General features: G+C 42.5%; 1 protein-coding gene across 23 annotated transcripts in view; it reads right to left on the reverse strand.

Annotated features, from left to right (window-relative positions):
- SORBS1 (sorbin and SH3 domain containing 1) overlaps positions 1-23,266 on the reverse strand; it is a 115,447-nt gene that overhangs the window by 45,831 nt on the left and 46,350 nt on the right. For 7 of the 23 annotated variants that reach the window (XM_054163308.1, XM_054163307.1, XM_054163321.1 and 4 more), the window contains exons 3-7: positions 22,192-22,257; positions 17,505-17,624; positions 15,615-15,730; positions 8,684-8,831; positions 730-759 (exon numbers count right to left, since the gene is read on the reverse strand). In XM_054163308.1, the coding sequence (XP_054019283.1) occupies positions 730-759; positions 8,684-8,831; positions 15,615-15,730; positions 17,505-17,624; positions 22,192-22,257 (480 nt within the window). Of the gene's footprint in view, positions 1-729; positions 760-8,683; positions 8,832-11,632; positions 12,005-12,579; positions 13,451-15,614; positions 15,731-17,504; positions 17,625-20,097; positions 20,194-22,191; positions 22,258-23,266 lie in introns of those variants that run through there. The other 16 variants (XM_054163299.1, XM_054163302.1, XM_054163298.1 and 13 more) reach the window with 4 other exon arrangements.

Genomic DNA, 23,266 nt, shown 5'->3' on the forward strand with positions numbered 1-23,266 from the left:
CCACTCCAGGGCCCATACAGCAAAGCAAGAACTTGTAGCACATGGGCACTCTGACTATTCTCTCCCACATCTACATTTATCTAACCATGGCCATAAGGACAGAATAATAATATGGGTAAGCGGTGCATAATGCACTGCTTCTATAATGCCCAGTGTAGACTAAGCTACTTTTATCTGGAGTGTGGGGAGGGAAAGATAACCAGGAAAATAATGTGTTCTTCTTTCAAGGGGAGACTATGACACCCATTGCATGCTTGCACGCTACAATTTTATCATCTATTTGTTAACATCTGGCACACATTTTTCTGCTCTAGGAGCCACACAAATACTATGAGTCATTTCTTTTCCTCTCCCCCCACCACAAAGGAGATTAATGACTGTGTAGAGAAAATTGGGAATACTCCCCAAGGGAATAAACTTAAAGGCTCAAAAGGCAGCCCCAAAAGTCAACTTGAACAACCAAAGTGCACGTAAATCTTTCAACTTAGGAGGAACAGATGAGTAATTTAGGGTTTTGGTATATTAACATGTGAGCACACAGGTAGCATTTGGAGAAAAGACTGAAATCAAACACTGAGTGACATAGACTAAGACAGGATAAATATTTATACTAATTCTTTCACAGTTCCTGGGAAATGTATTTGCTAAAGGTACCCACAAGCTAACAAAGCAGCAGCTTTGCTCCAGCAGAGGCAGCAATTGGGTCCTAGCAGACCTTTCACATCATACCTGCCAGGCTACTAAGCCTTTTTTGCTGTTCTGTGGTAACGGAAAAAACAAAACAAAAAGAAATACAGAACAAATGGGTGAGACAAACAGCAAATGCTCTGGTGCTGCATTTCTGACAGGCAAGAAATACGCTGTAGACAGAATGGCAGCACCTGTGGGAGAGAGTCTGTTTTCTAATGCCCTGCCAATGTGACAGCCCACAGTCCCTCTCCACACAGCAGTTTCATGGAATAATATAAATCTCATGATGCAGTGAACAATACATTTGCAAAGAACTTTTTCATTTTTTTCTTAACATCAGAGAATTTTTTTAACAAAAGACAATTAAAAAACCAGTAAAGACTTACAGAGTCAAACAATGTGACAGTTAACTTCATTACCATTAGCACAAAGTACATTTTGAAACAATAATGTTATAGCATTTCAAATGATGTAGAAAAGGATTAAATCATTGTTGATGCTTGCTGTGTCTCATCACACACTACTGAGCCACAGATTCAGTGATCTGAGCACAGATACATCTTGGTTAAGGCTTTGATTCCCATAATGGTCCTTCTGGTTTAGGACCTTTCATTACTGAGTTTCCAGGCTGGGACATATGTGGTATCTTCCAGAATGTTTGACCACCCTGAAGATGATGCCCACAGCTGCTTTCTAAAGGAGTGCCCAAATGATTTCTCAAAGTCAGGGGTGGGAATAAGCCATGAATTCTTAGCTCTTTATTCTCTGCTCTTTTTACTCCCCAGCAATTAATCTTTCCATTAAAGCATGAAAGCCATTTGAAAACAATAAACTAGTTTACTGACATACAAAATACAAGCACTCTTGAAAGCTCATATTGTTAATACAAAAATTTCAAAACTTACATATATTAATCACACTTGTTATATAGTCATAATAAACCATGCCATGCAATGCCTACCCAGGAAATAAGGATGTTTTGGGGTAGCATAGGACACTTGCCAAGCACATCTGCAGTACATTAACAATCCTCCAGGTATATGTTGTTTATTAGCATATTGGTACTTCACTAGATATTTGTACTAAGTGGATCCTCACTAAGTGAAGCTTCCTCACCAATACTTATGAATTTCAGCTCTTCTGCTCTGCTAACCACCAATATCAAGTTGCTCATGTGCACTATGCACACGATAGCTACCAACATATGAAACAAATCCCTACATGCACTGCATAAAAGGAAAGGTTAGCAATCTGAACTTAAAGAGTAGGTGGAAACCACCTGCTGCAGGGTTCACTCTCCTAAAGAGGCCATCAGGAGTAGGCCACTGTTATAAAAATGGAAAAAATAAATAAATATATGAGTGAGGGCAGTCTTAGCTTCAGCCTTCATACTCACCAAAGCTCAATCACTAAGATGCCTTGACAAAAACATGGTTTAAAGAGTCAGTGCTTGAGAGTTCCCTCCTATCTAAAGAGTTGGCAGGACTCATTAGGAGGGCTTTAAACTAGGTCTGAAGGGGGTGGGTGAAGACATCGGTCCCTCTGCAGAGGTAAGAGTAGAGCACAAGGTAGGGTCAATTGAGAGCTCAGGAGCCCAGCTGCAGTGCATGTACACCAATGCACGCAGCCTAGGCAATAAGCAAGATGAGCTGGAGGTCCTAATCCACCAGGGCAACTATGATATAGTTGCCATCTCAGAAACATGGTGGGACAACAGGCACAATTGGAGTGCTACACTGGGGGGCTACAGGCTCTTTAGGAAGGATAGGCGAGGGAGGAGAGGAGGAGGGGTGGCTTTGTATATTAGGGAGACACTTTCTGCCTCAGAACTCGAGGTGGAAGATGAGGGAATTGAGAGCCTGTGGGTTAAAATCAGAGGGCAACCCAACAAATCTGACATCCTGGTTGGAGTCTGTTATAGACCACCCAACCAGAATGAGGAGGCTGATGAATTATTCTATAAACAACTGGAAGCTGTTTCAAGATCATCAGATCTTGTCCTCGTGGGGGACTTCAACCTGCCGGATATCTGCTGGGAACTTAATTCAGCAGAGAGAAGGCAGTCCAGAAGATTCCTTGAGCGGATAGAGGATTGCTTCCTGATGCAGCTGTTAAGTGAGCCTACCAGGGGACAGGCTCTGCTTGACTTGCTGCTCTCCAATAGGGAAGGGCTAGTGGGAGATGTGACCGTGGGAGGCTGCCTAGGGTGCAGTGACCACGAGATAGTGAAGTTTTCAATATGCAGGGAGATAGGGAGGAGTACCAACAGAACCTTCACCTTGGACTTCCGGAGGGCAAACTTCAGCCTCTTTAAGAAACTTATTTGTAAAGTTCCCTGGGTACCAACCCTCATGAACCGAGGGGTCCAGGAGGGTTGGACCTACTTCAAACAGGAGCTCTTGAAGGCACAGGAACTGGCGGTCCCCATGTGCCGAAAGATGAGCCGGCGGGGAAGGCGACCGGCCTGGATGGACAGGCAGCTCCTGAAGGATTTAAGGGAAAAAAAGAGGCTGTATCACCTTTGGAAGGAGGGGAAGGCTTCTCGAGGTATGTTTAAGGAAGTGGTTAGATTATGTAGGAATAAAATTAGAGAGGCAAAGGCCCAGTTGGAACTGAAGCTGGCCACCTCTGTGAAAGATAATAAAAAGCAATTTTACAAATATATCAATGCTAAAAAGAAGGGCAAGAAGAACCTCCACTCCTTACTGGACCTGGAGGGGAACATGGTGACCAAAGACGAGGAAAAGGCTGAGGTCCTGAACGCCTTCTTTGCCTCAATGTTTAACAGCAAGGTAGGAGTCCAGGATGAGTGGCCTCCTGAGCTGGGTAATAGGGTCGGGGAGCAGTGTAATGCCCCAGAAATCCATGAGGAATTAGTCCGGGACCTGCTGAGCCACTTGGACACCCATAAGTCCATGGGACCGGATGGGATCCATCCTAGGGTGCTGAGAGAGCTGGCAGATGAGCTGGCCAAGCCGCTCTCCATCATTTTCCTCCAGTCCTGGCTCACTGGAGAGGTCCCAGGTGACTGGAAACTGGCCAATGTGGTCCCCATCCACAAGAAGGGACGGATGGAGGAACCTGGAAACTACAGACCAGTCAGCCTGACCTCAGTGCCAGGGAAAGTGATGGAGCAGATTATCCTGGCGGCAATAACTGCGCACCTGAAGGATGGCCAAGGGCTCAGGTCCAGCCAACATGGATTTAGGAAGGGCAGGTCCTGCCTCTCCAACCTGATCTCCTTCTATGATCAGGTGACCCGTCTGGTGGATGTGGGGAGGCCTGTGGATGTAGTCTATCTGGACTTCAGCAAGGCCTTTGACACCGTCCCCCACAGTAAACTGCTGGCTAAGCTGTCAGCTCGTGGTTTGGACCACAACACTCTGTGCTGGGTTAGGAACTGGCTGGAGGGCCGAGCCCAGAGAGTGGTGGTGAATGGTGCCACATCCGGCTGGCGGCCAGTCACCAGTGGCGTCCCCCAGGGATCAGTGCTGGGCCCCATCCTCTTTAACATCTTCATTGATGATCTGGATGAGGGGGTTGAGTCAGTCATCAGCAAGTTTGCAGATGACACCAAGTTGGGAACAGATGTTAGTCAGTTAGAGGGTAGAAAGGCTCTGCAGAGGGACCTTGACCGACTGGACAGATGGGCAGAGTCCAATGGGATGGCATTTAATAAGTCTAAGTGCCGGGTGCTGCACTTTGGCCACGGCAACCCCATGCAGAGCTACAGGCTGGGGTCAGAGTGGCTGGAGAGCTGCCAAACGGAGAGGGACCTGGGGGTGCTGATTGACACCCGCCTAAACATGAGCCAGCAGTGTGCCCAGGTGGCCAAGAAGGCCAATGGCATCCTGGCCTGTATTAGGAATAGTGTGGCCAGCAGGAGCAGGGAGGTCATTGTGCCCCTGTACTCTGCATTGGTTAGGCCACACCTTGAGTACTGTGTCCAGTTCTGGGCCCCTCAGTTTAGGAAGGACATCGAGACACTTGAACGTGTCCAGAGAAGGGCAACAAGGCTGGTGAGAGGCCTTGAGCACAAGCCCTATGAGGAGAGGCTGAGGGAGCTGGGATTGTTTAGCCTGGAGAAGAGAAGGATCAGAGGCGACCTCATTGCCCTCTACAACTACCTGAAGGGTGGTTGTAGCCAGGTGGGGGTTGGTCTCTTCTCCCAGGCAACCAGCACCAGAACAAGGGGACACAGTCTCAAGTTGTGTCAGGGGAGGTTTAGACTCGAGGTGAGGAAAAAGTTCTTCACTGAGCGAGTCATTCGTCATTGGAATGGGCTGCCCAGGGAGGTGGTGGAGTCGCCGTCCCTGGAGGTGTTCAAGGGGAGATTGGACGTGGCGCTTGGTGCTATGATCTAGTTGTGAGGTCTGTTGGAACAGGTTGGACTTGATGATCCTTGGGGTCTCTTCCAACCTTAGTTACTGTGATACTGTGATACTGTGATCTCTTCTTCCACAGGAGAGAGAATATCATGGATGAATAGACTTTTCATTTTTTAAAAAAATACTTTTTGCATAAAGATGACACTTTCTTTTCATTTATTTCTCTGAGTAGAAAAGAGCTGCTGATGGGTAGAAGCTAATTGAGCAGGTGTCTGGTATTTCACACTCCTGCCTGACTACAGGCAGCCTGCAGCCCCACGCATGCACCAGCTAACTTGAGGTTTTCACCCTTGATAATGTGTTCTGGGACTGTTAGTAAAGGCAAAAAACTTTTAGGCTTCTCAGAGAAAGGGTTGTGCAGAGGAATAACTGCTGGCAACAGTGAATGAATGATTATAGATGCCTTCAGAGCTCCCAGAGGAGGAGGCACTGGAGAGAAGAACAAGACTTGAAATTGGTAACAAAAGGGGAATAATAAACAAGTACTTGAGCACACATTCAGTGCAAAATAAAAGCATCAGAAAATTAATCAAGACACCAACAGATATGAAAGGAAGAAGCTCTTACCTTGACACTAGAAATGAACAAGAGGATCTGAAATTCCATTTTTATAATCATGATTCTTATTCAGTTAGCATTACTGAAATCCAGCAGAAAAAAAATTTGAGACTTATTGTAACAACTTACTGAATAAGATCAAGCAGACCAAAAAAAAAAAGATAAAGTGTCATTTCTGTGATTCAAACGCCATTACCTGTTTCTAAGTCTCTGATAGCTCCAAATCAAAGGGTCTTTAATGCTTACAGAATAATGAACTAGCAGCTAAAGCATGAAATAAGACAGTAGGTGATGTCTGCTAAAACAGACACTTCAGAGAATAAGGTATCTCCTTTGAAAGCAGTCAATGATCCACTGAGGAGAAAGAAAGCCACGTTATCCATTTGGAAGACTAAATTACCTCCTGGAGATCTCAGATTGACAGCATTAAAATGCCCTTGAATTTTCTAATTCAGAGGGTATTTCATAGCACGCAAGAGGAATTTATATTGAACCTCATCTTCATATGAAGGAATTTATTTCAGCACAAAATACAATTAACTGTTCAGGGAAGGGTGTACCCATTTGTTATATGCCATTAGACAAAACCATTTTTTAATAGATAAGGTCCAGAAAGATGCAATAAAATATGAATCATGTCAGTCAGGGCAGATGTGTAGTAGATAACTAAGATTTGAGAATCATTAAAAAACACTAAGTTAGCAGAAAGAAATCTTAATGTTATGTTGGTATAAAGCCAAAATAGTAACAGAAGCATAAAGACTGTAAGAAACTCTCTACACAAAAAGACAAAAAGCTAAGAAACTGTACACCTATGAGTAAGTAACATATGCTGGGAAGTGAAAGGCAATTACCCTGGAAGTAAAAGATTTAACAGGATGTCTCAGAGATTCAAAAGTATGTTCTGAGGAACATGAAAAATAAACAGAAACCTAACAATGATCTTGTTGTTCTACTAAACAGGCACAGTGGAACTGTTAATAAGACATCAGAAAAGACGACACATCTGATTACTGTTTCAACTCTATGTGTTAAACAAAACAAACAAACAAAAGAGTAAAAAGTCTGACAGCCTATCACCTGATAGAGAAATACTTCCCATTTCAACAATAACTAAGGACTATGCTGAATGACAACTGAAGTCAGATGCTTGAAAATCAGCACCAAAGAATTTTAGAGCAGTTTTCTGTTCTAGAGAAAACAGTTTTGGAGAAAGCAGCTCATTGTACCATTAACATTCATCCTCAGTATGTCTTGGAATACAAAGGGAATTCCAGAGGACAAGGAAGAAAGCAAATGTTGTGACAACCTTCAAAGAGCATTAGTATGATGGCTGGGACATCTGTCTGTCAAGTTGACAATGATGTCAGAAAAAAATTCTGTAATGACTTATATGGGATTTTACTGAGAAATATCACATGCAGTGTCAGTCAATATGGATTTATAACTAAGATGCCTTGTCAAGTCAGTTCAATGTGATTCTTGCAAATTACAAGCTGACTAATAAAGACTGATTAGAATGAGATACTTCACACACTAAAGTTGCTTATCAGGCCCCAGTCTGTACCAAAGTCAACAAAAATGTGATGAGAGAAAGCCCTTTAATCTATCAGGATAAAGTACCATGAGCACTAATGGTCAAAGGAAAGACATATTCAGACAGGACAAATAGTGAACTGTGAAGATAATTAGTAAATAGAACAATTTTATATCTGTGGTCTCAGAGCCAGTGTGTGTGGATCATCATATTGTACAGACTTTTCTCTCATGCTCCTAAAAATCTGGAGAGAAAACATCCTTGCATGGTACACACTGAAATGCTCCAAGTTTAATGTGAAAACCATCCAAAAGTGTATCCACCTCAAGAAAATCAACAAAAGGCTTGGAGATAAAAAGGTTGCCTGAAATAGTATTTTCTCCTCTTGAAGCAGCTGAGGAATCCAGACACCATCAGTCAGAAGCACATAAGCAAAGATGCTTCAGATGCTGGTGAAAAGGAAGAGGTAACTCCATCACCACCCCCATAACAAGCTGGGCTACAGTGAGGACACTATCTTCAGGATCAAAGACTAAAGTCTGTTTTAAAAAGACACTGAAAAAAATGCATGAGGGGCTGTAAGGAGCACATCAATGCACACTTGTAGTTAGAATGACAACAATATGAGGAATGCAAGTCTTGCCCCTATTTTCTGATTTGATGTTTTCTTTGCAAAAATACGCCTGTCCTGGAGTTTCTTAAGTCCACTGGAAACCAAAGCAAACAGGACTGCATTTGTGTGCTTTGTATAATCTAGTCTTTAGTGATTGACAATGAACTGGTAAGACAGGGTAATGGCAGCCATCAGAACTACAAAGATGCAGCAAAGTTTCCCTCTCATGCCATATGTAAAGTGATGCCATCATCCATTCAGAGGGAGGTGCTGTGAGGCAGAGAAAGGCTTAGCTTAGTAAACAAGATTGTTTTGTTCATATGTAAACCCAGAGCTCAGTGACTACTACAGCATGACTCTGAGCTGATCCAGTTATAGACAGAGGAACAAACTACCAAGTTTAAACTAATGGGCAAATGAATTATTTACCATTGGGCACATTCTGCTGAGAATTTTGAGGTAAAATCACTCACACAGTAACTGAAAATATGGCTACTTTCACACTGCAGTAGCTGAGAAGTAACACGTCCTCTTGTCCAGTGAAGAAGTATCTCACTCAAACCACCTTGATTCTTCTGACAGATTGATGGGAGCGTATACCTTTTTCTACCATGCCTGCACATCTGATGGGGAATAAACTATTATCCCACAACAAATTATTCATATGTCCTCTCCTCCTACCGCAGCTTCTACTCCACAGGTTTTCCTAATTAAAGGCATTGTCCCATGCCTTACCTTCCTGTTGTATGCTCTAGTCACTAGAACTATCTGGAGGCAGTTTTCTTAGCTCTTAGTAGTCTAGACTCAATTGTCCATGGTACACACATTCTCCAGTTCCTTCTAGTACAACAGGTGGCTCAGTTTGAGCCACAAATATCAACATGCAAGACTCCTTACCTCGATTGTGCTGCAAGAGGACAATAGTGGGATTGACGATTGTGGTAGAGGGATAGGCAGAGGAAGACTTGTTGATTGAAGTAAAGGATGTTGAACAGTCAGTGCCAGTGCCTGGCTGGGGCACTTCATTTAGCACAGGACCTGGGTCCTGTAAGGAGAGCAACACATTATTAGCAGCATGCAAAAGGCTGCTACACTGGAAAAATCTGGAAAAAATACCCAAAACATTTCAAGCTGAATGAGAAGCATAATCACAGCTAATTTTAGTAAAAATGGCATAAGCACGAGTGTTACCCTACTCCACGGGGGTATCCTGCTCATTGTTAATGCAATTAGTTTGCCAAGGCAGTACTATAATTATTTGGTGTTGGGTTTCACAATTCCAACCCCAAAAGGAGGCACTAATTTAATCTGTCAGACTCTCTGGAGAACACAGAGGGTGCCAGAAAGGAGCACATCTGATTGAGGTGGGTAAGACACAGACATCTTTCCCCTTATAAGTATGCAGACAAACATTGGTTTTGAAAGTATTCCTTTCAGAGCAAGAAGTCAGACGTGCAAAACTCATGCAGTTCTGGGGAGAAACATTATTACTGCTGCTGGTTTGGGTAAGGAAGGTCAGAGAAATAAGATTAGCACCATCACTCAGGAGATGTGACATCTCGTTAAAATGAAAATAAACCCGCAAAAACTGATAGAGCAAAAATTAGAACTCCAGCAAGGAAGATACTCAGCATGGCTTTGCCATTGCAGCACCAACAGCAAGCTGTTCTTGCCCTCCTAAAGCATCCAGCTTCATTATTTGCTTATTTCAAACCCACCTCTGGTATCACCACAGCTTTGGTTGTTCTGTAGAAACACAGGCTGTGTCAGCAGGGAGACTTTAAAACCTAGTTCATCTTTGAAAAATCTCAGTGCAGGGATACCAGGCTTTTGTTGGTAGTAAGAGGAAAAGATAAAGAAGGGATGAAGACTAGGACCCTGTGTACCACTTTAGGCTATTTTTCAAGCATCTTAAAGAATTTGGATACACCATGACTATTAACAGGGAACAAGCATTCAAACAAAGACAGTATGGAACAGCATACCAAATTTCTGCACTCCTGCTACTCTACTGCCAGACTGAAATGCTGCAGGCCACTGACCTGTAAAATGGAGCTGAGCATTCAGAGGGAATTTCATCACTATTAAAAATCTGAATATGCACAGAATATTGCTTCAGAAGAATCATCACTCCTGGCTTTTCTGGCCAAGTGTAACTCAGTGTCCTTCATATCTATCAGCATCAGAGGAAAGAATTTAGAGGATCACACAGGGGGCTGAACAGGGGCCAGAGTGAGGGGCTGGCACCAGAGCTAATAGATAAATGATAATGAGAACTGGCCATAATCAGAACATGCATCTGCTGCCTCTCCGGCCTAGAGAGAAAACAGGGAAGAACAATCCTGTTCTGCTGGATGAAGGTGATCTTGCTCTACGCAGCATCTGATCAGGCCATATTTCATGAGAACAGAAATAGATGTCCCTAAGAGAGAAACCTAGCCCCATTTTGCTGCCTCTGTTAATACTGAAAACAACACAATTTGGGAAAAGGAGTGGGAAACAGGGAGAACTATGAGGGAGTTGGATTTAAGCTTCACTTTGATAACTACACCATAAAGAAAACCTCAAAGAAGAAAAATGGCAGATCAGGATATCCTCAGCAGCCCCAGCTCAATCACCACAGTGGGTGAACAAAGACCATTTAAATAACTAGAAAACAGCTCTATGACCGCATGCCTGAAGTAAGCATGCTCAAAAATGTTTCAAAACTCTCATCTCATGAAAATCAGGTGCAACACTCTTTGCACTACTCTATGATTTGCTGGCTGAACTTTTCTGAAGTCTGCAGGCAGACTCCAATAAAAAAAACCACCCAATAACGAAAAAAACCCATTACTAAAAGGCCAATACTGAGAACTTCAAAAAATATCATCTTTGGCTGCACTGGTTTTTTGCTTTCTCCCCCCCCATGTCTGTTTGCTAAATCTCTATAGAGTCAGAGGCTGCATGTGGAACAGAAAGTATCATCAGGAGAGAAGGAGGTTTCTGATGAACTCATACTTGTCCTTACAAGCAACTATAGACAGAAATTGATTTTTTTAAAGACTTCCAGCACAAGGATGGTCAGGTACTTTTTGCTTCTGCAGTAACTTTAACTGAGAATTACTTTTCCCTCCAGTCCCTGAGCACTTTTTAAAACAAGTGATGAGCTTAAAGAGAAACAAAACCTAATCCAAGAACAACAGAGTAAATTTCCCTTTAAAACTGTTGCAAATTGAATTCTTCAAAATTTTCAAAGACTACCAATTCCAATCTGAAGAGACACTCTCCCCCTAATTATCCCATAGCACCTACATGCTTAGGAAGACTCTCAGCTCAGTAACTGATATTATTGCTTGTAGGTCATTGGATATGGGCAGAAATCTTACTCTGATTTCAGCAGATATTTGTGTAGAGACCATAAGGACTTGTGGCTCCAAGTGGAACAGAAAGCCAGCCCTAACCTTTAACTAGTCTGCTGTTGCTGCTTTAAATGTTATTCAAACACAACTAAGGATGCTATTAAAAGAGCCTGAAGAGATCAGTTAGTTGCAGTTATTTTGTTTATAGAGAATTCATTCGGAGCAAATTCTGTGAAGACTCTTGAGCTGTGCATCACCTAGCAGAACAGGCACAAAGGGTGAGAGTCAAATTTTATTGCAAGAAGTCAATAGAAAGTTCAAAGCTGCACAAGGCAGGCAACAGGCATGCACTAACACAGGGCATAAACAAGGTTTCAGCTGTCATGCTGTTGGCAGGGAGTGAGTCATCACTCCTCTCTCAAGTTTAGTATTGCAAGAAGAAAGTAACTTTAATCTGGGAATACAGATTTTGGTAAAGGGCGAGGAGGGTACTTGGCAAGCTTACTGTGTGTGAGATGACTCCAGTGATTTCAGGCTTCAAGCCTCTGTGCAAAGCCCCTGTGACTGGAGGGACAAGTGAAGGTGGTGACGAGAAGAATGGCAGTTTCGGGTAAACAGAGGGTAATGTGCCAGATGCGGAGGGTGCTTGGCTATGGTGGAAACCTCTTTGGAGATGTGGGGGAATGAAATCATCTAGAGTTGGAAAAGTCAAGGGTGACCGAGGAGAAACAGTCTCAGGGAATACGGAGCCTTGACCAATAGGAACCAGAGGTGGTGGTGGAGTGCTGGAGCTGCCTTCGTGCTGTCTGTCTGGATTAACCTGGAGGAGGGGGACTACTATAACCCCAGGCTGAGCTGTGGTAGTGGCAGTGGCATCCTGTAGGAAACAAGGTGTTGTTATGCAATGGGGGAGATTGGTACTTTAGTCTAATGCAGCCATATAGTGTCATGCAAGGATGCACCCAAACTGATACATAGCCCCAACAGATTTTCTTTCCTTAAGGGAGACACACTTCCTCAGTCTTGCAGTCCTGGCCTCTATGAACATACACAGTTTTTCACAAACACCTTCCTTTCCCTCACCAACCCTCTTCTCCAGTTCTGTGCAGTGAGGCTAAATAAAACCACAGAACAGCTCTGCGTTCACTATCACTTAAGAAGCACCAACTATCACATTACAGTTTGCTTCTTTTACACACCCCTAAACTAAGAAGATCCTGACCAGCTCAACCCAAGTCCCTACAAACACCACACATACACAAACACACAGATAATGTTGGGAGGGTGTACATGGGGTGTTAAGTATTATTGAATAGAACACTACAAGACTCAGATGGCACAGAGTGCTCAGAAATTAGGTAGAAGGGAATAAAGCATTAAGAAAACATTGTAATGCATTAAGAAACCGTTCACACGGCTGAAAGAAAACAAGGTTATGGAGAAAACCTGTACCATGCTGCGTCCCACTGCCTTGTACGGTGGCTGTCGCTGCTGAGTAAGGTAAGGCTCTTTTTTCATCCTGTCCTCTGTGGCAGCTGTGCTCTGAGGCTCTAGCACTCTGTCCCTCACAGCCTGCGGAGGTGATGACTGAGTCCAAGAGGGCTGGCCTGCACCATAACTAACTGCGTCTTTACTGAGGCAAATGTAAAAGTACGGCCTGGGAGGAATAGGAGGAGGAGGAGCAGGAAGAGACTTTCCAGTATCTGTTACAGAGGAAATAACGTTGGTGGCTGGTGCCTGAGTGAGCTCAGCATCCAAACTGGTACTGGCTGCTGGATCGTGTGTGGTGCCAGTGGAATTTTCAGATGCGGCTGAGCAAGTGTTGTTAGATAAACAAGCTACATATAGTTTGGTGACCTTTTTATCCGCCTTCGTCTCATGACTGGAATTCATTCCAGTCTTACTATTGGGATCTGCCCTGTCAGGGTTGCACTGTATGGATGATGTATCCAATGAGGAACAACTTTCCAAGAGTGGCTGCCCAGCATGCACCTCATCTTTGGGGCCTGAAGAGGGAGAACGCCCTGCTGACAAGCCTTGCTTCCCACTGGGGATGGCCCCAAAAGGGGTAGGTGATGAGAAATAACACCGTGCACTGGCATTTGGTGATGCACTCTGCGTATAAGGCTTGGGTGCATTCAGGTACACACAGTCCATGATGGGCACTGGCAACAGGTTGGTCACTTTAGTATCAGTGCGAGGGCGCCATGCAAAGCTTTCCTCTTTGGGAAGAGGAGGACGGGGAGGAGCAAGAGCCTGCCCACACAGAGTCAAGAAGAGAGAGAGAGGAAGTAGCATCAAATGAAAGGGAAAAGGAAGGGAAAAAAAATGTAGAGAATGAATTTGGTCATTAGACTTGGGTTAAGTAGGTTTTAATACAGCAAAACCAAAAAGCAAATACAGTATCTGGAAGGTCAGTGCAGAATTCACTCACATCATCTCACACATTCTCTCTTTCTTAGCACTGTTCAGAGCAGCACACAAACTTTACCCAGTTCTCAAGTCCCTGCCTCACACATTTCTTTCTCTGGATTTATTTAAATCTCAGTGCTGTATTGTTTCAAGGGGCTGCACAGCAACACCCACCATGCCCCTGAGAAGGCCTGAGTCAAGATTTAACATCCTGGCTAACGAGTTCTAGTGAAAGCAGACATCATGTGAATACTATAGCCTGCCACAGCTGGCTAAGTAAAAAATGAGTATTTCTTCCTTCTAAAAGCTAGCTCTTGAAGTCTCTTTAGGATTTTTCAGTTCTCAGAATTCTTTCAGGACACCAGAACATCTGTTGAGAAACTGAATTCATAAGAGTTTGCCTCCAGAGTATCAAGATCATCAACAGAAAAATCCTGCTTTTAGTAAATAATAAAAAAATCTTTATTGCCTTTGGTACTTTGCAACATATAGATTGCTAACTCTGCAACTGCCTGATGGCTGTAACTGCAACGTCTGTTACAATGTTTGTTTGGGGTTTTTCTTTATCAGAAAGCTAAACTTATGAAGCAAAATTACAGAAAAAGAAAGTTTAAATTTTATTTATTGCTTTGTTGCCAGGAGCTGAAAATTATAAACTACTAAAAGGAAGAGGATTAAAACACCCACATAGTGAGCACTATATCCCTGCATTCTTGTAAATTAACCTTCTGGAGACTACACACAGGATTTACACACACCCTGTAGTTGTATCTTCAGGGGCAAAGGCTGGCCAAAGCACTGTTAAAATGGCCAAAACCACAGACTGGAGCTATCTTAACAGCTTGCAACATTCAAATCTGTAAATAATACTTCCTTTAAAATTCATCCACATATGACAGGTTCTGGCCAGCACCTATTCTTGTTAGATGGCTATAGAGCCATTTAATAAAACTACAGCTGCTGTATCAAAATCTATTATCCTCATGCTGCGCCTCTTACCCACCTCGCTTCCCTGATGTGTAAGGGAGAGTATTGGGTTGGTAAGTACTAATTCTAAAGGACTTCTGCTTCTGGAACAGGCTCATTCATTTTGATTCCTTAAGGAATCAAAAGTTTCAGTCTGGAGACTTCAAAGTGCCACAGTATTTCTCTAGATTCGGTGAAGTCTCACTTTACTACTACATAGCATTATCAGGAAATACTAATGCACCATCTGCAACTGCTGTTTTCCATTTCCTTCCATTTCATCTTAGGCAGTACTTCTTGAGACTTCTATAAGAAGCACTATGTGTATCAGTGCTCTCTCTGTTCATCAAGATCGCTAAGGGACTGCAGGACAGCTGTTAAGTATCAGGCAGTAAATGGCTCTCTCCTTTAGGGTGCCACTCCTTCCCACGACTTCCTCTGAGTTGTGCATTCATCCACTTCAACTGACAGTTTGAGGAACTGTGTCTGTTCCATGGCATTGCTATAGGTCCCTGATGATGGGAGCATTCACCCTGATATGAGACAAGGCTTTAAAAGGACTCTGTTTCACACAAGAAAGCAGTTTCCTTATCAACTTTCAGACTGCTTCTAGGCAGACCAACTACCCAAATTAAAAACAAGGACATTACACTTCTCTTAACAGACTGACCTCAAAAAATTACCTTCAGGTACAAATAACCTTTCCCTTCTAGGCTTGTATCAGTTACAGTGTCAGGACTGAAAGGCATTTCCCCAATATCTTGTTTTTACTGTAGGGTATAACTCTGCCTTCAGCCTGCAGCAACCTCTAGGAAACAGACCAACATAAAAATCAGCAATAGATGACTATTTCACCTTTTTTCTTGAAAACAAATAGCATTGTCATCCTCATTCAGTCAGCAAGGAAACACTTCAGTGTACCTGAACACACAAGCTCCATAACACACTGCTGGCATCAGTGTTGCCTCCATTTTAAAGGTGGGAAAAGCTGAGCACAGCAACTTACCCATGTCTGTAGCAAAAATTGGAGTTCAACCCAGGACTCCAGACCATGAATCCAGTACTTGAACTCAGAAGATCATTCTCAGGGTCACAGAATAAAGGCTTACCTGTGGCTTGCTGTCTGAGGATAGGTTTGGACGCACACTCCTGTAACCCTTGGCAGCCAGAGAAGATGGTTGAGCATCCCCATTGGCATCAGTGTTAGCTGATGACCTCCAATCATCTACGAGGGGAAGGAAAACTCAGATCACAGAGGATTCCCTCCAGATACAGGATGAGCAAAAGAAGGGGACTCTTTTCTTCTGTTTGTGGTTTGTTTGGGTTTGTGTTTTTTTTTCTCTCCCCAGGCAACAAGAAATATTTCCAAGAAAGTAACAGAAGCAACAACATAAGCAGCCAATGTCTGTACCTGGTTCTGGGTTTTCTGGCTCCAGACCTAAATGTTTCACAGAAAGGAGGGATGGAAGAGGTCAGGGTAGAGGATAGCACAGGGGAAAAGAAAGGGGAGGGAGGGAAAATAAACCATTACATTTACAGAAAACACATACCAACTGAAGTTAAGAGCTGAGTTACTTCATTTCACACATAAAATGCTTTCTGACAGGGCTGCCTAATTACCATAGAGACCAGCCCTAAACATGATGCCCTCCTTGTTTCTGACCTTTGTAAACACAAGGCGATTCATTCAGAGCAATGAAGAAACAATTGTTCATTGACATTCTTATTTCAGAGGCAAAAAGGCAGCCCAGATAACTACTTTCTAAAGCTGCAGCTTTAGACATCCAGACACTATAAATTACTGGAAATGCAGGGACTCTGTATCATTCAGCCATGATATGGGCTATGAAGACATATTGATCCTTAACAACATCACTGTGTATGGTTAACTGAGATAAAGGACTGCCAATAAATAGATCAGGTTTTGCAGACTAAGTGCATGTACATGAAGGAAGTTATAAAATACGATGTTCCTTTGCAACCTAGTCCTTGCAGCTACATGCAATGCTTTCACCAGCTATTTACCCACGTCCCACTGGGCTCCTGCTGACCCCTCTACCCATTTTGCTGTTTAAGTTACATACAAAAAGCTCTCCCAGCTCCAGAGTACATTTCATAAACCAATAGAGAGAGTAAGCAAAGAAAGTATTAACGAGCTGATTTCCATAGTATTGGGCTCATTGCCATTCAAGCTGCTGGAAATTTATGAAGTCATCAACAGTGAGAGGCAATGGTGGGGGGTAAGAATGAAGAAACAGAATGGCAAGCATGAAAAGAGGGTAGGTCAAGGGTGAAGCAGAATGGGAGGAGAAAACAGAGCAGAAAGCAGTACGCTGTGGATGGAATTAATGCAATTGCCCTTCCTCCAACAATACAGTCAAAAATAATGTATGCTTTGCTTTCAAGAGCAAGCTTGATGCCCTTCTCCCTTAACGGCATTTTGCCTTTGGGAGCTCATCCTCTCTGCCAGACCCACGACACTGGCCAGGTTTGTTATGCTTTGCCTGTCTCCTACAATTAAGTAATTACACGTCTGCTGTTGAAAGATGGCAGAGCTCTGTGGCGACACTGTCTGTCTGGGACACTATCCCTGCTCCCTTGGCAACCCAAGTGAATGCTACGGTGGCAGTAGCACCACTTGGCCTCCTTCTGTTCCACCTCATGCCTGGAACAGAAGGTGGTGACATGGACCTGCCAGGGAGGAAAACAAAACAAAACAAAACAAACAAAAAACCAACCAAAACAAAACAAAAGCAGATGTTTTCGTGCTTCTGACAGCAAAAGGGAGCTGTAAACAAACTTAAGGTCATGAAACATGCACTAGCCTAGAACAGGAGTCAGTTTCCTTCCACTTGTCTGGGTCTTGCAAGAGGTTTCCAATTATGCTATGGCATTTGAGGCTTTAAATTTTAGCTGAAATAGTCACCTCAGGACCCTGAACTGACCTCCTTTGAAGTTACTGTGAGCAAAATATTCCAGTTAATCTTCTACCCACTTACTTTCAGGTCGCTCAACATCCTGAGGACACAGCGAAGTGACATTCTGATTCTGTTCATAGGCTGGAGATGCCCGGAGGGTCACAGCTCCTTTTCCGCTGCAGACTTTCGTGGGATCTGTTCCTACAGGGAATGCACATGTACAGGGGAGACACATTGAAACACATGATACAAAGCTATCAGGAGCCATCAGAGCTCTACGTTGTAATTTTATCACGGCTGCCTCTGGGTGAATCAGTATAGTAATGTTTATGCTGATGAAGATTAGCTCTGGATTTAAAGCATTGAGAAATCAAAGCAGTTTCATATTCATGTAACCAATGAATGTAGAAGTTTTGAGTCAGAGTAACAGAAAGGAGGAAAAAAGGATGACTCTTTGAACCAAATTTCACAAGTCCACTTGCTTTGTCTGTTTTGCATGGAGACACTGTACTAGAAAGGAGATTCTACTATTACACCCATGGCTTCTCTATAGGGATGACCCGGTGCTCTAAAGGAATTCAATTTGTGTGCTGAAGCCTTCAAAATGCTTACTGTGCACTGAAAGTTTTTTTAAAAAATCTTATGACCACTGGAGGATAAAATCTTGTAACTGTCCTGAATATGTTCTTAAGGCAGGCTACCGCAGCCACCTCCTTGTCATTCCCCCCCCTCTTCATGGTAGCATTTCACCTTCTGACAGGAAGCTGAATTCCAAGACCCAGGTCATTTAATCTGTGTCTGTTCAGATCACCATGTGAGCCACACACCAGATCATACCAGTGTCCTTGCTGAGGCCCAGTTCAGCACAGCTTCTGTGCAGGCTTACCTTTGTCCATTCAGATTTGACTTTTTTCCTCCTGACATCCTATTAAATAATGACAAACCAGTACTTCCCCTTATTTAAAATACCTTCTGAGAGTTGTTTCTTATAAGATACACATAGAAACAATAAACCTGAAGGATCTCTCACTTATTTAAGCTACTTCCACAGGAAAACACATCACCTCCCTTTCTTGGGCACTATTACTGACCCAGCAGCTGGGAAAAAACTTCACTTTGACCTACTGAGATGCTAGTCCTACCAAGACACTGCACTGAGAAGGTACTGAGCATGTGATCTGTTACACAAATGACAACATAATCTTCATTTTTATAGAATTAGAATCATGACATCTCTTCACAGGAAGGGATGCAGCTCCTCTCTAGGATCTTACTATAACAAAAGTTGTGCCTTGAGACCGGACAGGGCGGGCAAAGGCTGATGTTTATGGCCCAGACAATAGCCCATGTTTGTGCAGATCAGTTCTCTCTGCCTGATTTCAGTAAGACAATGCCAAATTAAATCCACACCAGTGCAGTGTCTATAAACAAACAACACCTCAGTTGAGGTTGTAAAACACACAGACCACATCCAAAGTGGCCACAATATATGGAAATATCAACAGAGCCAGATGCACAACAGCAGTAAGGGGAAAGACTCAATGAATGTCAGACACCTGGCTCACATCAAAATCCCTCTATGCTGAAATCACCAAAGTCCAAGCTTTAGGGATTTCACCAAAATAAATAGCTTCAGATCCACCCTTAGGACTGGAGAAAGGATGGAAAACATAAGGAACCAGGGGATACTCTTCTATAGCTCAGTGTTTAGTTCATCTAGGCAGCACTGAGACAGTCTCTCTGAGGGGAAAGACAATCCACACAGATATACTAAATGCTGCTTAATCCTTAAATGTACTACGTTTGCACTCATACACCACAAATGAGCATGTCTATGGTCACCTACATGCCCAGTCAAACAGAAACTGACTTCTCTGATTTCTGCATGATCCAGATAGGGCCAGGATTTTTGGCCAGGAGTACAGTTCTGGCTACTGTTCCAATCCACACCTGAGGATCAAAATGTTTAAAAGGTTTGAAGATAAAATATTCACCAGGCTATTCCAATTTGGGAGAGAAAGAAATACCTGAGATGTTGAATTCTCTCACACCTAGTAGATGGCAATAAATATGACATTAGCACTGTTCTAGTCCAACAGAACACCAACAGAATAGAAGAGACAAGCACTACCAGCTGGACTAATCTGACTGTTCAGATACAGCAAAGTTTAAAAAAAAAAAAAAGGTCTTCTAGTTTTATACAGCCTGACATTCTTATAATGGCTCTATAAAGTCAGTGCATGTACAAAAACCCAAAACCGTACCACCAATGCTGAACTATACTTGAACCTGCAAAATACTATCTCTGACATCCATTTAATTCATAAAGACTAAAGATATAGAGGAAGCATTCTTTGTTTCAAAATGAGGCTGTATTAACAATATTATTCATAATCAAGCATTAGTAGAAGAGCTTACAATGATCCCAGATTCAAGTAGACACAATTACGTACGCAGAGGAGCAGCATAATTGAGAACAGTGTATTGTGCCATCAAGAGCTAACTTTATTACCTACTGATGAAATCTACAGCTCTGGAAACAGTGAGAAGAGGATGAAGCTGAAAACTAGCCAAAGTGCGTGGGTGAAGCAGAGAGAAAGAGAGAGGGAGAGAGGGAGAGAGAAGAAAGTGATGGCCAACTAACGCATGGTGGGGGGACGAAGGAAGAAGATACCTGTAGGCAGCACTAGGTGAGGAGAACTTTTCACTTTCTTCACAGGGATTATTTTAACGGCAGAAATAGAGCGTGTACATAAAGGGACGTCAACAGCTGCAAACACAAAAGTGTAAATGGCACATCCAAAAAGGGAAGAACAGAGTTTGGGAAGCATGCCACAAAATTTTCTAATGTACTTGGAGACACAATAGCAGGAAATTTCAAATACAAAAGCAGTCCAGGGAGCAGTGATGCAACCGTTAAAAATATCCCTTCACTCGCCCCAGTTCAGGATGCGTCTGTTTTATGCAGCACACAGAACCACTCACTGAACTGACTAATTGCTGACTGCCACTATGCTACAGGCACAAAGAATCTGGAAGCATTAGTTTTCAGAAACCATCAAAAAAATTTAGTGTAAACATTTAGCTGAGATGCACAACATGCAAAAATAAAAATGCTAAGTTAACATTAATATGACTCAGTTAAAACAAAACAAAATGAAAAAATAAGGATTGAAAGATAGAGAAAGAAATATCAAACTAGCCAGGTTACATGAATGCTGGATCTCATGGCACACAGTTTACAAGTTCAGCAACAGAAGGAAGTGAAATGTGAAATAATCTTGAAAATAGTCCCACGCCAATGGGTAGCATCAAAACATCCACTTCTCTCCATTTAAACAGCACTTTGATGAGATTCCTGCTGGACTTCACAGCTAGCACTCTAATGCAGTAACATAGAGGAAACCCATACATAGCACTGGGCAAAATTTTAGCAACTGTGACAAAACTGTCTAAACCAGGTGGTAATTTCTCTGTCCAACTCTGCAGCTAATGTGAGGTGGTGGTGGTAAATAAAGGCAAAGGCAAAACTACGCAGAAGTGAATCTCAACAGGATTCACCAAAGTGAACATCTTTTAAATTAGGGTTCCAACCTGAATAACTTCAGTTGTGCTTTTCATTTCTGCAGAGACAGGATTTTCTCATTTAAAACCTAAGTTTTCTGCATTTATTAACTGGGAAAGTCTATATGCCTCACATTGCATGCCATCTCTCAGGCCTCCAAAATCAGGAGAAAGAGGAACCATGTTTTTAATACTTTACACAGCAATACTGAAGACTAAGCTGGCCTGACATCAGGGTGGTGTGTACACCCCCTCTTGTGGCAGATCTTTCTGGTCCCTGGCAAAACCGGAAAGTAGACTCCAGCCTAAAAAAGGGCTCTCAAGCAGAATGAATGAGGAAGAGTTTGACAGAGTTTTTCAAACCACATCAAACCATTAGTTTTTCATTTGATGAGATTAATTAAAAAAAAAAAAAAATAATAAAACAAAGAAGAGACTAAATCAAACCCTGTTCTCCCTAAGGACTGGAAACCCTGAATTCCAAACAGCTTGTGGTTTAGGAAACAATTCTAATTCTGTTCTGCTCTGTAACTGACTGAATTCAACCATCCACAATGCAGTCAGAATACTAACCACTATAAAAAGGCATCAAAGAAAAGAAAGGAAATGAAACCAGCAAAAGACTAACCCATACAACCACATAGTTTCACCCTGCCAAAACACACACCATCGCTGTACAAAACTGAATGCTGTAAAGCATACTGCAAACCTAATGGTGTTAATATGAAGACTGGTTTGTTTAGGTGAGTTTGGGGTTTAAACCATTATTACTAATGACAGATTTTTAATTTTTTTTTTTTATTACTTATATACTTAGTTCCTGCCCTTTAATCCTTGTCTCAAACCTTCACCTCCCACTGAAGTTAACAGAATTCACACATGGGCATTCACAAAACCATGCTGTCTAAACACACTAACGTATTGATTCACAGGTGCTCACAAGTAGTGCACAGCTTTCCTCAAAGCAGCACTAAAAATATACAGAGAGGCAAATCCAGCCTGCCACCTTTAAGAGACAAAGAACACTTGTTGAGCTAAGAAATGCTGCTGCTGCTGGCATGATGCAGTACAAGGCTTTTCTTATATCAGTCGCCAAACTACATTTGGAAACCCCTGCTGTAATGAGCGTCCAGGGAAATCAACCACATCACACAGCTGACATGCAGGGGGAGCTGCAGAGGTGACTCTGAAGTTCTTAACCCACCTTTTTCTTGTCCATTGCTGCTCAGCCCATTTACAACAGTTTTTGCAACATCCATTTCTTCTTGTTCTGTAAGACAAATGAAGAAGCAGATTACTTCAGAGTTAAAATCTCTTCAACTGAATGTAGCCTATTATAAGGGGATGACAGGGGTCAGCTTCATTTGATTAATGAACTGGGAAGTATTCGTACTACCTCAGGAGATGCTGGAGACACAAATCTCCCTAGATGACAATCCTGTTTCTCCTTTCCTTTTCCTACCTGGATTGTAACCTCTTCTAAACAGAGTCTGCCTCTGTATGTGCACAGGGCATAAAGTTCAGTGATGAGATTTTTCAAGAGAGATTTTTTCAAGTCCACAATATCCCCAGCTGACATGAGTAAAACTGCCTTTTTTTAATTCAGAGAGACACAGAAGATAGCGCTAGAAAGGACCTCTGATGATCACCTGAAGCCATATTCCTGGCTCAAACCAGAAACAATTCTACCTTAGTCATTGCCTACAAATATTTGCTCAATGAGTTCTTACAAACTTCCAAATCAACCCTAAATCAACCTGTTCCACAACCTGGAAGCTTACCGATGCTAAAGCCAAATCTCCAGCTCATGTTTTTCAGACTCTGATTTGTCTCCCAGCTTTCCTCTGGACTCTCTCCAAACAGTTTTTCTCAAAACGTGGTGCTAAAAACTGGGCGCCATACTTAAACTGAGACATGATAAAGTGCTAAAATCAAGTGGGAATATTATTCCACAGGTTCCACATTCAGCACTTCAGTATGGTGTCTGCTTTGGTTTTCACTCTGATTTAGCCTGTTACCCAGACAAGTCCAGAAGTTTTCCTCTTAACCAGCCTTCGTTTCCCGGTCTCTCAGTTTTGGTTTGCATAACTGATTTTTCCTATCCAGATGTCAAACTTTGCATTTATCCCTACTAAAACATAACAAATTCTTTCAGATTTTTGTTTTTAATGTAATCAATAATTGTGAATTCTTGTATTTCAGAGTGAAAGAAGCTAAAATGACCTGCTCTAGCTCAAGAAGTTTCTAGTAATTATTGGCTGAACTGAAACAATGAATGC

This window comes from Dryobates pubescens, chromosome 8, assembly GCF_014839835.1.
Source record: "Dryobates pubescens isolate bDryPub1 chromosome 8, bDryPub1.pri, whole genome shotgun sequence".
In the NCBI taxonomy this organism is placed as follows: domain Eukaryota; kingdom Metazoa; phylum Chordata; class Aves; order Piciformes; family Picidae; genus Dryobates; species Dryobates pubescens.